At 38.2% G+C, this 16,311-nt stretch overlaps 1 protein-coding gene across 1 annotated transcript in view; it reads right to left on the bottom strand.

Moving 5' to 3' along the window:
* Nucleotides 1–12,256: 12,256 nt before the first annotated feature.
* LOC120538900 (small serum protein 1-like) overlaps nucleotides 12,257–16,311 on the bottom strand; it is a 38,807-nt gene continuing 34,752 nt past the window's right edge. Inside the window, exon 4 of the mRNA XM_039768486.1 lies at nucleotides 12,257–13,722. Coding sequence (XP_039624420.1) covers nucleotides 13,617–13,722 — 106 coding nt within the window. The 3' untranslated portion in view covers nucleotides 12,257–13,616. The remainder of the gene's footprint in view (nucleotides 13,723–16,311) is intronic.

Genomic DNA, 16,311 nt, shown 5'->3' with positions numbered 1-16,311 from the left:
GTGGCATTGTGTCCTAAAAAACTATTTCCTAAAGTTCTGCTCTTTTAAAGACTATTCTCATAAAACCAAAAGAAAAAAAAGAAGATTTTGTTACTCTTAATATTGTACAGGCCTGCCATCTAATGGTTCAAATCTGCATTGCAGCTTAAACTTGATCAGCATTCCCTAGAAAGGATAAATTGTGTTTGGCTGTTATTATCACTCACCCTCATGCACTCCCTTAATCACATTCCATCCATTTTTCTTGGTAAGGATCATTAAACCAAGGAGGATGGGCCCTTACTTAATGTCAGCATAGCCAAGCAGCTGGTCATAGATTTACTGAACAGGTTTGCAATGTACATCACTGTGGATAAGATCAGTAGCTTTAAACATCTGGGAGACACTTACTATCACTAAGGACCTGATGTGGGCGCAACACAGCTTGGCTGTTTTCAAGAAGGCTGTCTGAAGATTTTAGTTCCTTAGGTGTTCTAGTGAAGCCCCAATGTCTAAATCTATGCTCACCAAATTCCACAGGTGGACAATGCAGTCTGTTCTCACAGGCTGCATAAGATCCTGGTATGGCACTGGTTCAACTCAGATCCCCAAAGTATTGTAGAGGATGGTAAAGTCTGCTCAGACTTTTACTTTGACCAAGTGGTGGTCTGCCCTCCAGCTCTATCTTTAGGCAAAGGCAAAGCAGGCACTAGCCCAGGCACACCAAGTCCAAGGGGCACAAAAAAGTTGTTTCATATACAATCATGAGGGCACCGATCTCCAATGGGAGATGGATTTCAGCTATGGATCTGACTGTGTGCGAGCTTGCAACCTAGGGCTCAATGTATCCTTAAGCATGTGCAGCTGCATAAAACACATACTGCCTTAGAAAGGAATACAATTAAAAACCTGAGCTATCTTGCATAATCTCTTTTCTCCTACCTCTATACAAAGCCATTAGCACTCACACCAGTAGATTCAAGGACAGTTATTATGCACAGGCCCACAGTTACTCATACTGACAGTTGCATGATTGTTTCTTGTATACTGTACATATACTGTACATAAAGTACATGAAGAAGGATGATTGTAAAGGATGGAAGTACATCACAAAACAGAAGGTTCAACCTTCTTCCTTACAGCCAAAATAATAGATGAACAGACATCTTGTCCATCCTTTGGTGAATTTCAGTAGGTTTCACTCCCTCTGCCCAAACAACTCTCACTACAGCACATTGTTCAACAATGGTGCAATTTCGCAGCAGAGCATGATTGTTCATTTGACCTAATGACATAGTGGTGGACTGTGTTTATTTGAACTACCCAATAAGCCATTGTGGATGTGTTGTATTGCAACACAGCTTCTATCATTTGCAGTTACTGCCGGGGTAGATCTACTATGAAACTAATGACACTTAAGCTTCAGGGACTCTAATCCCAGAACAGCCCCAGAAGCCCACATTGCTTTTAAATTTTGGGTGAAAGAAAGGTTTTTTTTTAAATAATAATATAGTGTAATTCAATACAAAATAATAGTTAAACTAAAAAATAAAAGGTTATTAAAGTATGAAGAAAATATAACATTTTTGGTGATCTCTCATGGAACAACCCCACTGAAGATGGGGTTACCCAGACCTCATTGCTGCTTGTGAACTGGTTCCCATAAGAGTTCAAGCTGCAGGGTTCTACAAATTTAGGTCTGTAACTGGTTAATGTGTATTTTTCAAACAGTCTTTACTTTCTGATTTTCTCTCCTCCTATTTGCATTATTCTTTGTTTATTTGTTTTGTGTATTTATTTAACTTCTGTGTGTCTATGCTTGCACTATTATGTTCAGTGTATTTTGTGGGTGGTTCCCCAAGAGGTGGGGCCACCTGTCCATCACCATCAAGGGACTGTTTCCCCTTGTAGAGGCTGAGAAAACATGCAGTCCCTACATGCAATGGGTTCTAGTGAGTCCTCTTTGGATTATTGCTGTGTCCTGCATTTTTGACTTATTTGCTCTGGTTTTTGAACACTCTTTGGGAATTATGTATTTTGGACTTCTAAGCCACTAGATAGATTTTTTTTTTTTTTTGCTGAAGAAAACTCCTTTTTGCCTTTTGTGCTCCTCAGGGTTTCGTTTGCTTCTTTGTGTAATAACCATTCCACTCATGGGGCTTTTTGGAACAAATTTTATGACTTTGGTTGGTGGAACACACTAGTTCACAACAATTATAGTGTTGAGGACAACAAAACCTCTACTCATTTTTTCCCAATACTATGAGCTAAACTAAGCCACAATACTTCCCAAGGTTCTCCAGCTGCCACATACTCAAGCTAATAGATTTAAGCAGAGGGGTGAGTCTCATAAGTTCTGATCTTTTGTATTTGATCATCTCTTTCTCTCACTCATTCACATTCACACATGTGTACAGGTGCTGGTCATAAAATTAGAATATCATGACAAAGTCGATTTATTTCAGTAATTCCATTCAAAAAGTGAAACTTGTATATTAGATTCATTCATTACACACAGACTGATGTATTTCAAATGTTTATTTCTTTGAATTTTGATGATTATAACTGACAACTAATGAAAGTCCCAAATTCAGTATCTCGGAAAATTAGAATATTGTGAAAAGGTTCAATATTGAAGACACCTGGTGCCACACTCTAATCAGCTAATTAACTCAAAACCCCTGCAAAAGCCTTTAAATGGTCTCTCAGTCTAGTTCTGTAGGCTACACCATCATTGGGAAGACTGCTGACTTGACAGGTGTCCATAAGACGACCATTGACACCTTGCACAAGGAGGGCAAGACACAAAAGGTCATTGCTAAAGAGGCTGGCTGTTCACAGAGCTCTGTGTCCAAGCACATTAATAGAGAGGCGAAGGGAAGGACAAGATGTGGTAGAAAAAAGTGTACAAGCAATAGGGATAACCGCACCCTGGAGAGGATTGTGAAACAAAACCCATTCAAAACTGTGGGGGAGATTCACAAAGAGTGGACTGCAGCTGGAGTCAGTGCTTCAAGAACCACCACGCACAGACGTATGCAAGACATGGGTTTCAGCTGTCGCATTCCTTGTGTCAAGCCACTCTTGAACAAGAGACAGCATCAGAAGCATCTTGCCTGGGCTAAAGACAAAACTGCTGCTGAGTGGTCCAAAGTTATGTTCTCTGATGAAAGTAAATTTTGCATTTCCTTTGGAAATCAAGGTCCCAGAGTCTGGAGGAAGAGAGAAGAGGCACAGAATCCACGTTGCTTGAGGTCCAGTGTAAAGTTTCCACAGTCAGTGATGGTTTGGGGTGCCATGTCATCTGCTGGTGTTGGTCCATTGTGTTTTCTGAGGTCCAAGGTCAACGCAGCCACCTACCAGGAAGTTTTAGAGCACTTCATGCTTCCTGCTGCTGACGAACTTTATGGAGATGCAGATTTCACTTTCCAACAGGACCTGGCACCTGCACACAGTGCCAAAGCTACCAGTACCTGGTTTAAGGACCATGGTATCCCTGTTCTTGATTGGCCAGCAAACTCACCTGACCTTAACCCCATAGAAAATCTATGGGGTATTGTGAAGAGGAAGATGCAATACGCCAGACCCAACAATTCAGAAGAGCTGAAGGCCACTATCAGAGCAACATGGGCTCTCATAACACCTGAGCAGTGCCACAGACTGATCGACTCCATGCCACGCCGCATTGCTGCAGTAATCCAGGCCAAAGGAGCCCCAACTAAATACTGACTGTTGTACATGCTCTTACTTTTCATGTTCATACCTTTCAGTTGGCCAACATTTCTAAAAATCCTTGTTTTGCATTGGTCTTAATTGGTATTCTAATTTTCCGAGATACTGAATTTGGGACTTTCATTAGTTGTCAGTTATAATCATCAAAATTAAAAGAAATAAACATTTGAAATACATCAGTCTGTGTGTAATGAATGAGTCTAATATACAAGTTTCACTTTTTGAATGGAATTACTGAAATAAATCAACTTTGTCATGATATTCTAATTTTATGACCAGCACCTGTACACACCCTCTACATGGCACTGGCCCTTCTGATGGCACCTCTCTTTATCTCTCATGCCACCACTCCATCTTTATTTACAAGGAAAAATGGATAGTTAAGTTGAGCTCAGTGTACAATGTCCATTGAAAAATCCTGCCCGTGTTTTTAAACTGATTTTTTTATCCATCAACAAACTGTACTTTGAATTCCAGTTCTATTAAATTGATCACAATCCTCTCAAATTGTAAAAGCTTTTGAAAATCCAGATAAACAATATTATATGCACCACTTTAATGGTATCCTCTTGTTGCTTCCTCACAGAATTCCAGCATATTAGTGAAACACAAACACCGATGTCTAAACCCAAGTTGATTGTTCACCACCACTTCTGTTCTAGGAATGTGTTGCTCAATTTTTCCTTAATAGTTGCTTCCCGTAATGTACTTGTAAAGCTTACTAGCCTTTACTTGCTTGAACCAGTGTACTCATTTTTTTCATATAATGGAATATTTGCTATTGCTTCTGTTCTTTCATTGTCTGCATATTAATGACATCATGCTGCACTTCATGTGGTGTTACACATCCAAAAACTTTTTCTTGTTGCAGTATTCAATTGCAAGAGTGTCAATTAGTGATGTATTAGACGTGGTCTGTTTAAAACCCTAGTGCTGAATAAAATCTCTACTTTATTTCAAAATAATAGAAGGACACTGAAGGCTATTACTTAAAATTTAGTCTTTTGACTAGGCACTCACTATGAATTTGAGATCACCCTTGATAGTCCCGTCCTAGACTATATTTTCTGTTTAAGAGCTTTCAGCCTCACCCAACAAAAATTCTACTGGTCCACGAACTCTCCACTGTACCACTGTCCATCTACAAGTGATTGTTTTTAAATCAAATTGGTTTGTCATTCTGCCTCACCATATAATGAAAAGCATGTTTTAGAACATTAGAATAATTGTAACGAGGACAGGCTATACAGCCCAACAAGCTCATCCATCCTATTCACTTCAATTGTCCAAAATAACATCAAGTCAAGATTTAAAGGTTGTTAAAATCCTCCTTTCTATCACAGTACTTCGTAATTTATTTTAACATTTGTCCAAAATCTGCCCTTATCAAGTTACAATCCATGTCACCATGTTCTTATTACAGAATCTGTTTTAAAGAGAATACCGGTAGTTTGGAGCCACTGTGCTAATTCCTTCCATAATTTTAAAAACTTTGATCAAGTCACCTCCTTAAAAGTTTTGACTTTATAAACACAGTACATGAGAAATGTAAAAAGAATATAAAGATAATTTGCAAATGCAAATGAAATTAATGTGAATCCCATGCTGAATAATATTAGATATTCAGTGTTTATGTTTTTTTAACCTTCATCAAAGGAATGTGCACAGACAACAGGTGACCTATGATAACTGATAAGATGCATGTCACCTAGCCAAGTACCTTTAGGAGACTATGGAGCAGACAAAGATTTATAAGTGAAATTAACTGAACATTTCCCCATGTAGACAACAATAGACTCTACATGCCATAAATTAGTGAGGAATGAATCACATATAGAGATTAAAAGCAATTATGATAATACCAATCAAAATAGCAGCTTTTATTGTCTAGGAAAGCAAAAAGGCCTTTTTTAGAAATTCATAGGATAACTGGTAGAGCATGCCAGAAGGCGCCCCAACCACAAATCAGATTTAATAACGAGAAGTGGTACACTTACCTGCTGTGCTGCCTATCTAACTTTTGAATATGCTGTCGCCATTCTTTCATTGGTTATGTGCCGCTAGAATCAACGCCTTGAAGGGATTTTAGATCATCACTGGCTTGCTCCAGGACACACAGGGCCAATTTAGGGTAACTGAGGGATGTGAGTGGAAGCCAGATTTTCCAAGTTTCTCATTTTCAATTGGGTCAACTCTGAATGTTCTACTGGTGTTCATGTGATTTCCTCTATGGACTTCAATTTTCTCTTATGGACATTCGACCCACATGACTGATGACTCTAAATTATACTTGTATGTTTTGCAGTAGATAGGCATTCATCAAGGACTGCTTTCTACATTGTATTTACTACTGGTTGCCTGTTTAAACACTGCATCACTAGATATTGGGCAAATAGGGGAAGGAAAGTTGACAAGTCATGGCTACCTTAAAGCACGTGGCAGAGGGAAACTGAACAAATTAAATTAACTTGATTTAACATTTGTAAGGTAGACTGTAGAACTGCTTTCAGGAAGATCATTTTTATAATCCATGGTGGTGTATATATAATCCCTCCCTGCAGGAAAATCAAATAAGTGACACATGTACTATGCTTAAGAAGCGACCCTGCACTGTACACCTAAATCAGCATTTAATTCCCTGGAATAGACTGCAGTTCATTCTCCAGGCACTACGTCACAGAGCTGTTTCTGCCACAAAGAGTGTCTCTGCTTTTTCATGGTCAGTTTGAACTGACCAGGCCTATAAGGGGCAGCTGAAAGACATCGAGGGACAAAATGCATCTTATGAGGTCCAAAGAAGGATGTCTCTATGAGCAGCAATTCCAGAGATGTGTCCCAAGCCTTTAAAGGACACAGAGGGAAAAGTGCTCAACAGCTCACTTAAGAATGCTCCAGAAGGAGGAACAGTGGGCACAAGTCCACAAGGAAAAATAAAGCAAAAAGACATCTGTAAAGCTCTTCTCTGCCTTAGTGTGCTGTTGGAGCCTTGAGTTCAGATTGATAATTTGCTTCTGGAACTAAATAAATATATTTTATATAAAGAATGGAACTGCTTTGTTGTAATTTTCTACTTGGTGGCCAGAAACCACAGGACAGAACACTAAAATGAGGTACAAAAAGCATGTGATGAACATAGAGCCACAGAATAAAACACAGCGGGATAATCCATAATGATCAAAATAAACATTAGAAATGACTAATGAATAAAGTAAAATGGTGCTGAGAAAAAGGGACTATCATAATGAAAGAACAGCAATAAACCATTCTAAATTCAGTTATTCTCAAAAAATTGGAAGTTGCAGAAAAATTCATATACTATGGTGTAATGTAAAATAATATGTGCCCTGTGCCCCAGACCTGTTCTGTCTGTTTACTGTATGGCTCTGACTGTGGATCGGTGGAATTCTGGAAAAGAAAAAATGACTTATAATTGTTTCCAGACACATAGAGATCAACAACTTTTCCAGAGGTTTCCAAGAATGTCATTTGATCACGGTACAACGTGCCTGTAGGACGTGTGTGCTGACAACTTAACTCTAATGGCAGAGGCCACAGTTAGTCAGTTTTATATTGGACAAAGCTGGCCAAAACAGGCTTGATTATTGACTGACGCAGTCAGCCAGCACTTTGATTGGGCTGAGATGACAAGGAAGAGTTCGGCTGGGGGAAAGTAATAATCTTTTTCAAACCTGAAAAGTGCATTAAGTACATCCTAAAACATCAAACAAATAAATGAAACATAAATCAAACACTGGTCCTTATTTTATGATAAAGACTAGCTTAAATTCATCCGTCTATCCATTTTCAAACTCGGTTATCGAGCTAAGGGTCATGGGGACTAAAGCCAATCCCATCAGCAAATGACACAAGGAAGGAACAAAAGTATACTCACCACCATTTACATGGCCAGTTTTCATACACATACTTCAGTGGGATAGGGGGTGGAAGACCAAAGTACGCAGAGAAAATACAATTCGGACACTGACAAGGATGAAACATTCAGTAATACAAAAAAACAGAAAAAAAAGTTAACAATGCTACATACACTGTGTGCAGAATTATTAGGCAAGTTGTATTTTTGAGGATTAATTTTAATATGGAACAAACACAGTGCTATCAGTCAATCCAAAATGTTAATAAACCTGAAACCTGAATGTTTCACAACGGAAATGCGAGTGTGAACATCATCAGGGGAATACATATGTGCGCACAATTATTAGGCAACTATTAGTGTGCAGATTTATTATGCAACTAAAGGAAAAATGAAAATTTTCCCATTTCACTTGTTTATTTTCATCTTATAGTGAGAATAATAAACAAACACCTCAAAATTTACAAATAAACATCTCTGACATTTCAAAAAAAATAAATCAATCAATCAATGACCAATATAGCCACCCTTCTTTCCAATAACAGTCATAAGCCTTTCCATTCATGGAGTCTGTCAGTTTCTTGATCTGTTGACGATCAGCTTTTTGTGGAGCAGTGACTACAGCCTCCCAGACACTCTTCAGAGAGGTGTATTGTTTTTCTCCCCCGTAAATCTAGCGTTTAAGAAGTGCCCACAAGTTCTCGATAGGGTTTAGGTCAGATGAGGAAGGGGGGCCATGTCATTATTCCTTCATCTTTAAGGCCTTTACTGGCTGGCCACGCAGTGGAGAACTTCGATGCAAGTGATGGAGCATTGGCCTGCATAAAAATCATGGTCTTTTTCCTGTATCACTGTTTGAAGAAAGTGTCTTCGAAAAACTGGCAGTAGGTTTGGGACTTGATTTTGAGTTCATCTTCAATGCAAAAGGTCCAACTAGCTCATCTTTAAAAATACCAGCTCATACCAGTACCCCACCTCCACGTTGGAGTGGAGCTCTGTGCCATTACTGATCCACAGGTCCATCCATCTGGTCCATCAAGAGTCACTCTCATCTCATCGGTCCATAAAACCTTTGAAAAAATCTGTCTTCAGATATTTCTTGGCCCAGTTTTGACGTTTCAACTTATGTTTCTTGTTCAGTGGTGGTTGGGTTTCAGCCCTCCTTACCTTGGCCATGTCTTTGAGCACTGAACACCTTGTACTTCTGGGCACTCCAGGTAGGTTGCAGCTCTGGAATATGAAAGTACTGGAGGATAATGGGTTCCTGGTAGCTTCACGTTTGATTCTTCTCAAATCTTTGGCAGCTAATTTGCATCTTTTGTTCTCAACACATTTCTTGCGACCCTGTTGACTATTTGCAACAAAATGTTTGATGGTTCTGTGATCACACACCAATATCTTAGCAATTCCAAAAGTGCTGCATCCCTCTGAAAGACTTTTTACAATTTTTGACTTTTCAGAGTCAGTTAAATCTCTTTTTTGGCCCATTTTGCCTGAGGAAAACTAGGTGCCTAATAATTCTGCACACCTTGATATAGGGTGTTGATCTCCTTAGGCCACACCCTCCCTCATTACACAAATACACATCACCTGACGTGCTTAAATCCAATAAGCATTCAAGTTAATACAGCTTGGAGTTGGAATATACGCATTAAAAATGATGATATGGTCAAAATACTCACTTGCCTAATAATTGTGCACACAGTGTAAATAAAAGAGATTAGTTGGTTTAATAAATTGGTGTATGGCCGCTAAACCAAATAATTTTACCTGAGACAAGGCACATTTTTGCCACACCCTCATCCAATATATATTCTTACTAGGTTTACGATTATGCAATTAATCCACATGCAACGCATATTGCAATACAGGGTTCATAATACAATACTCCCAAATAATAATAAATAGCATAGTTTTTGGAAAAAAAATAGAAAAAAAAAATTAAAAGATTTACCATAAAATCAATACAACTGTATAAATGGTTCACTGCTTCTGTTGACCCAAATACAGGCAGTATTTTTATTGCAAAATTGAATGTTTGTTCTGCACATCTTTTTAAATACCCTGGAAGTTTTAACTCAGTCTTTTAAGCTAAAATGAGCCATTCCTTTCTAATTAGACATGTGTTGAAAACTTTCACATTCAATAGACACTGTACCTGTGATAGACAGCTTAAAAACATTCCAGAAGTTAAAGTTATAATCAATATATACATATCACAATATATAGAGAAAAAAAAATCAGGACAATTTTTAGACACAGTTTAGGTCTTGCAAGAGATGCATGCATTAAAAGAGCAGACATGATTTATGTGAGCTATGAGAAAGGCCTGAGGAGTTGAACCAGCTTAACGGAGGTTAAGGATAACACCAAATAGAGACTGAGGGGTAAAACAATCTGCGTTTAAAATGATGAAGTTGGATATCAATTGTTTCCTTAGATCTAATTTTGACGACTTATAAGTTATGCTGGGCTGAATGGCCTGTTCTCTTCAAAACCATTCTTATGTATTGTATAAAGGTGACTCAGATGTTTCCTTTTGTGCAATGTTTTATCTCTATCCATTCTATGCCACCCAAAACTGCCCATTATCTCACGCAGAACCAGTAGAATAAGTCCCCTTCTGTGAGCAAGACCACCTGCCAAAGAGGATGGCATAACAAGACTTTAGAAAGCAGGACAGAAAAATATTTGTAGTTCTGTTAGGAGATAAAACAGCTGCAATAATTGGGTGAAATAAAGTCAGAAAGTAGTAAATTTGCAGAAGAGGCAAACCGGTTTCTTACAACAGGCACAGACTTGTTAAGGATCAATTATAAGGAAAAGATCTCAGCAGAGGTATGCAACAGACATAACAGTTGGTAAAAAGTCTGGTCTGAAGAAAAGAAAAAAAACAAGGCACTTTTTATATAAAAGTCAGCAGAAACAAGGCAATAGCGCAGAGACAGGAAAAACCCATTACTCATTCTTATTGCTACATGGCTGCCTGTTAAGTGTACTTCGTGTGGCAACCGAGTATAAGAGTCTAGACTCAGGAATGGTGACACATGATGGACATGTTACACAGCCAACAGAAAATGGAATTTAGGAAGAAGCCAGCAGTCACATCTGATAAGTACATACAGTTTGTGACCACAAAAGACAAATGTTCATGCAGATGTCGGGGCCACATTTTTTGTAAAAAAAAAAAACTTGCACAGGTAACATCCCAGTACAGTATGCACAAATATGGGTGTTATCCAGACCAAGCCAAACCACCTATACTATAATTGTGACCAAGAGACAAGATGTCAGTCGTTTGGATTACGATTATGAATATCTTACAGGAGCTTTGGTGACAAAAACAGTTCATCCTCCGGTTGTTTCTAGAGGACAGTGATACAGTTATGATAAGTGTAGGAGTCAATCTTAGAAAGTTAATGCTTTAAGCTAAACTCTTATTAGTGTTTGCTTAATTTGAACATCGTTTTCTTTCATAGTCATAGACAATGGTATGGCCTTTAACCCCCTGTAAGTTAATAAGAGATAGAACTTTCTTGCTATAACTAAGATACATTGTGTTCATTTAGTCAGTTGTTGTTAAGAACAGGTCCTAGTGCTAGCAGCGACTGAAAGACCCATTTACAGCATAGAAATGGGATAGCGTAGTTTTCTGACCATTTTGAAATGGTTCAGAAACGTTTAGAAGTGATTTTGTAATGTTTAGGAATGGTTCAACTCTAACCAAACTTAAAGAAACAAGATTTATAAGCTTTAAACAGAATTTTTCTTAAGAACTTTTTTTTTTGCTATTTTTACTAAAAATGAAGATATTTGGTCTGTGGAATCATTTTGACACATCAGGCTTTTGCTGAATTCCATCTACAAGCTGGAACTGCTGAACTTTGATAATTTTGGGTAAACGCAGCTAAATAAGCAATGGCACCAGCTATATGCATACACCTGGCCTGGGAAACCTGCATATTTCAGGTTGGGTGCAAGCAGGCAGTTTCATGATGAATACTTTCTAAAGAATATTACAGATCAGGACACTCTAGGTAACTAGCAGTATACAAACAATATCCAACACTGTACTAGCTTTGCAACTTTAAAAGTAACATTTCCCAAAATAATAATTGCATTTTTTTTTTAAATAGTGGAGGGGCACAGTGACTCACTAATCTTAACACTAAGTTACTATAACTAATGCTATGCTCCACTATGGTTCCCACACAAGGTTGTTAAATCTTGAGAAATTGTAAGAATTCCGTTTATCAATTCCAAAGCTTCCAGAAAACTGATAATATACATCATCTGCATTATTTTTATATAGGCACTTCTGTACTTTATATGATTCACTCTTACTTACAATTAAAGACTTATTCTAGGCATAGTCCCTCACATCTCGGTATCCTGGGCTAAACTCCCAGCCCAGTGATTGCCTATGTGGAATGTAAATGGCCTCTTGGTGTCTGCACAATTCTATTATCTGTACTCAGATTTAATTTCAGATCCAAAAGGAATGCATGTTAGACTAAGCAAAAACGGTGAATAAATGAATACAAGACAGAAGACATTTTTTATTTTGAGACTTGCTTCTTATTTTGCTCACTCGTCACACAATCCTTGTTTTGTGGAGTTTAAAAATTTGCTTTAGTTCACTGAACAAAATAGGTTGTGATGAGTACAAAAAAAAAAAACAACATTTAACAATGTTTATTAAAATCCATGTTGAACAGAAACATATTCATCTGAACAGTCATACAAAACTGACAATGTTAGCATTAATTTTCAACATAAAAAACCAAACAAACAAACTATGTGGTTAATTTGACTGATGAGGACTCCCAGGTTTCTGGCAAGAAAATTAACTGCTAATCTCTCTGTACCACTGCCACCTGCCCAGCACACAAAGAACAGCCCTATCCTCCTTCGTGTCATTTTGTAATCAGAGGTCTGGACCTCTTTTACATGCACCGAGTTGCCTTTGACAAAACATTTGAACATCTTTTTCCATTTCAAAATAATCCACTGTGTAGGAATAACTTATTATCATGAGTGAAGTGGTAATAAATGGCACTGTAGATTGAAGCTAAATAAAAAGGTGTGATGTCAGCATGCAGGAAATTCGTTATCTGATCACAGGATACTGCATCATGTAGACAGCTGTGGTACATGGAGATTCTGCCATTCAAGCTGCATTTGATGAAATTAATAGTAGTCTTCCCAACCTCTCTCTCACACAATGACTTCACATTTAGTAAAATTACCCAACCAATATATGTACATTTCAAAGATGGCCACACCTTATACCTAAGATTCTCCACATGTACTCGGCCCATGTGGTGAATGAATGGACTCATTGAATGGCCATTTTCATAAGAGGTAGGAGTTAATAAGGCAGCGAAGACTGTGTTATAAGTCAAAGTGAACTGAATATGAGGAACAGGAGCTTCCAGCTTGCCCAGGATCAATGTGTCTGTCTAAAATAAATCTGGGATCGCACACAGATTTATTCTCTGCAGAAATTAAATGCCTGTGTAATTTTCCTCTGTCTTTGCCTCTTTATTGTTCAAGTTTGTCATGTGTACACAGTACAATGAAATTCATACTTGCATGTCTCCTCAGAACAGTAATAACAAATAGCAAAAAAGGCAGATTGGATTTGTGCTTCTTTTTAAAGCCAAAAAACCTTCAGAACTGCAGCTAAACTTAGTCAAATCCATATTGGATGAGCATCTGCACACAAATATCTTAAAATAGGTGCCAAGAATGTTAACTAAATGTACAAATATTAAATATTTAACAATATAAAATAAAATCTAAGAGTTAAATATTCAGCTAGAAAATAACCTTTGAATAGTATTTTTGGCAATTCCTCTCTCCCACCCTTGAGCATTCCCCCAAATTAAACACTCTTTGTAAACAAAAACGATATGCATTTCTTTAGATGAGGCAAGTTTCTGAAGTTTACACAATTACTTTATAAGAGAACAACAGAACCTATTAGGTAGGTCTAAGGGATGATGAAGTTGTAAGAAGTAAAAACAGCAGCTTAGCAGGGTGTGCTTCGATTATCCATTTTAAAAATCCAATATTTACATTCATTCCGATCAAACTCCATCATGCAGTCATCAGGGATATTCTGTGGCACATCAATCCTGAAATAAATTCATACAGATATTATTCAGTTAATTTATTATATTTTCAGGGTATGACTTTGTTTAATGAAACATTTGCTTGATAACTCACAGGGAAACTAATCATTATTAGGAATATGGCCTCTAACAAGTTTTTTTGGTGAAATTTAACAACATCTTGGTATACATACTGTATTTGCAAGACAATACTCCGTTAATCTCTTACCTAACTCAGAGTATATAAAACTGGGTTGTTTTTTTGTTAACTGAAAAAAGCCAACACCAACAGTCTGGTTCTTTTCAAGCAAAGGACATCTTGCTTCTCCTGAACACAGAATTAAAAGGAAAAGAGATGAACTGAAAGGCTACAACTAGCTACGGCAGAGTGCTAAGGAGCCCAGCAAGGAACTGGACCCAAAAATACTCTTTGCAGGGAATTTATTTCTGCAAGACTGCAGAGGCTAATCGTGCTAAATTAAGATAAAGTAGAGACTTTCAAATAAATTCTACCGTGCTTTTTATCCCATATGGATGACCCGATACCCCATAGTTCTACAGTCCTGGGTTTGAATGCCAGCCCAATTCCCACTTGCGTGAAGTTTGCATATTCTAAGCACTTTCTGCGAGTTATTCCAGTTGACCTGACATGTCCTAAAGTCATGTATATCTGATTAAGTAACGTTTCTAAATTTGCTCAGTTTCAGTTGGCATGGGGACATGCCTGAATTTGTCTGCAATGGACTGGTGTACTAGTTTGCTATCTTGCTTCTGATACTGCCAAAACAGACTACATCTCCATGTGACCCTACAGCTAAGGAGAGACAGAGGTTTCTTGTTCTGCACATATTTTACCCCTCAAGCTTTTATAGCATTTGTTAAAATCATCTCTCTGTCAGTAGGGAAAACTAGATGCAGTATTGGAGATAAAGCTTGCAGTAACTAACAAATCTAACTGGAGAAGATTTTAAAGGATGGTGTTTGTATTTGTATAATATGGAGTAGTCCCAAAGGTGTAATGAATGAATTCTGACAGGATGTCAGGTCATGTTTAAAATACTGCTAAACCATTATTGAAATTCATTATGTAATCACACTGCTTAGTTTGACAGCAATAATGAACACCATTGCTGGACAAAGGATTAAAGTTTAAAAATCACCAAGATGCCCCCACCAGCATTTTCATTTTGCAATGGATTATCTTTAAGTGGAATAACAGATGTTCATCTTCTTGTGTTGTAGGGATTATATATCAAACATCCTGGCCGGCAAAGGAAGCAGACCCAAAAGGAAGAAATGGACGGACAGCCCCTATAGAAGCAGAGAGGTCGCTAGGGAACTGTTATTTCCCCAGCATATGAGATGGTAGCAGTCCCGGATGTCCCCACCCAGTGGGGTCATGGGGTGCCACAAGGGGGTGTTCCAGGGAAACAAGCTCCCTGCTCAAATAATGCACTTCCGTGTGACCTGGAAGTACTTCCATTGGGCAATCGCCCTGGCATCAGAAGTACTGCCGGGTCTGTAATGAAAGGGACCGCACTCCCTTACTCAGGCAAGTCGAAGCTAGGTGGTAGAGAGGCAACACCCGACTGGAGGAGGGCAGTGCAGTGGTGAGAGAATATAGTGTGGAGAGAGAAAGACCAGTTTTTGTGATACTTCTGTAGGTATTTTAAAATAAAACCTTCATTTATTTTGATCAAGAACTGTGTTTTTGTGATCGTGTTGGGGTTTAGGGCTCACAAATATCTCTATATATAATCTTCATTTAGATCTTGATCTTTGTTTGTCCACGAATGAATTAGAAGAAGCAGCACTAGATGGCAGTAGAGAGACAGCTAAAACATAGGCATTGCATTAAGAGTCTCCTCCAGGTTTATACTACTGAAGACTGTAGTACTCCAGTCACACCTCAAAACACAGAAATTCAAACTAAACAAATTGTTGTGCTTTAAATTAACTAAAGAGATCTTCATTTAGATCTTGATCTTTGTTCGCGAATTCCACACATGCGTAGACCACCTTCCAGTTTAGTACGTTGTTGTTACTCACGGATGTCAACAATGTGCCGGAATAACGAAAGGGGTGTTGGACAGTGTTACGCTGGTTAGCTCCTGAGGCCTGGTTAGAGAATGAGATTGCCAAAGATAAAAGGTACATGCCTACGTAACATATGAATAAAAGAAAGACAGTGGATAAAATGAATGACAACGTAACAGCACATTCCGGAAATTATTATTGTTACGTTGTAGCCAGCGAGTGCTGCGTGTCTCACATTTGTACTGTGGCTTGCTCACATGTCAGTGAAGTGATCCCTATTTGTGCTTTAAAGAGCCTGGATACCTATGTGTCCCCCTTTTATAACCATTGCTCCGTGTATATTGCCTAACTCTTTGGATTGCCACAAAGCAACCTGCGAGATTGGAGAAAAGGTTGAGAAGAGATCGTGAGAGGAAACGACAGCGTCATGAAAACGAGACGGACTGTGAACGGACAGAAGCAGAAATGCTCCTACACCACCACATAATTACTATTCAGACAGTGATTCCGAGTAGGCCGTTCCTACCAAATCAATGTCCAAGGGATTTCTTTTGTAATTTTGTTTCCCTTATAAAA

Source organism: Polypterus senegalus, chromosome 11 (assembly GCF_016835505.1).
Source record: "Polypterus senegalus isolate Bchr_013 chromosome 11, ASM1683550v1, whole genome shotgun sequence".
In the NCBI taxonomy this organism is placed as follows: domain Eukaryota; kingdom Metazoa; phylum Chordata; class Cladistia; order Polypteriformes; family Polypteridae; genus Polypterus; species Polypterus senegalus.
This window is presented reverse-complemented; position numbering and strand designations above follow the sequence as displayed.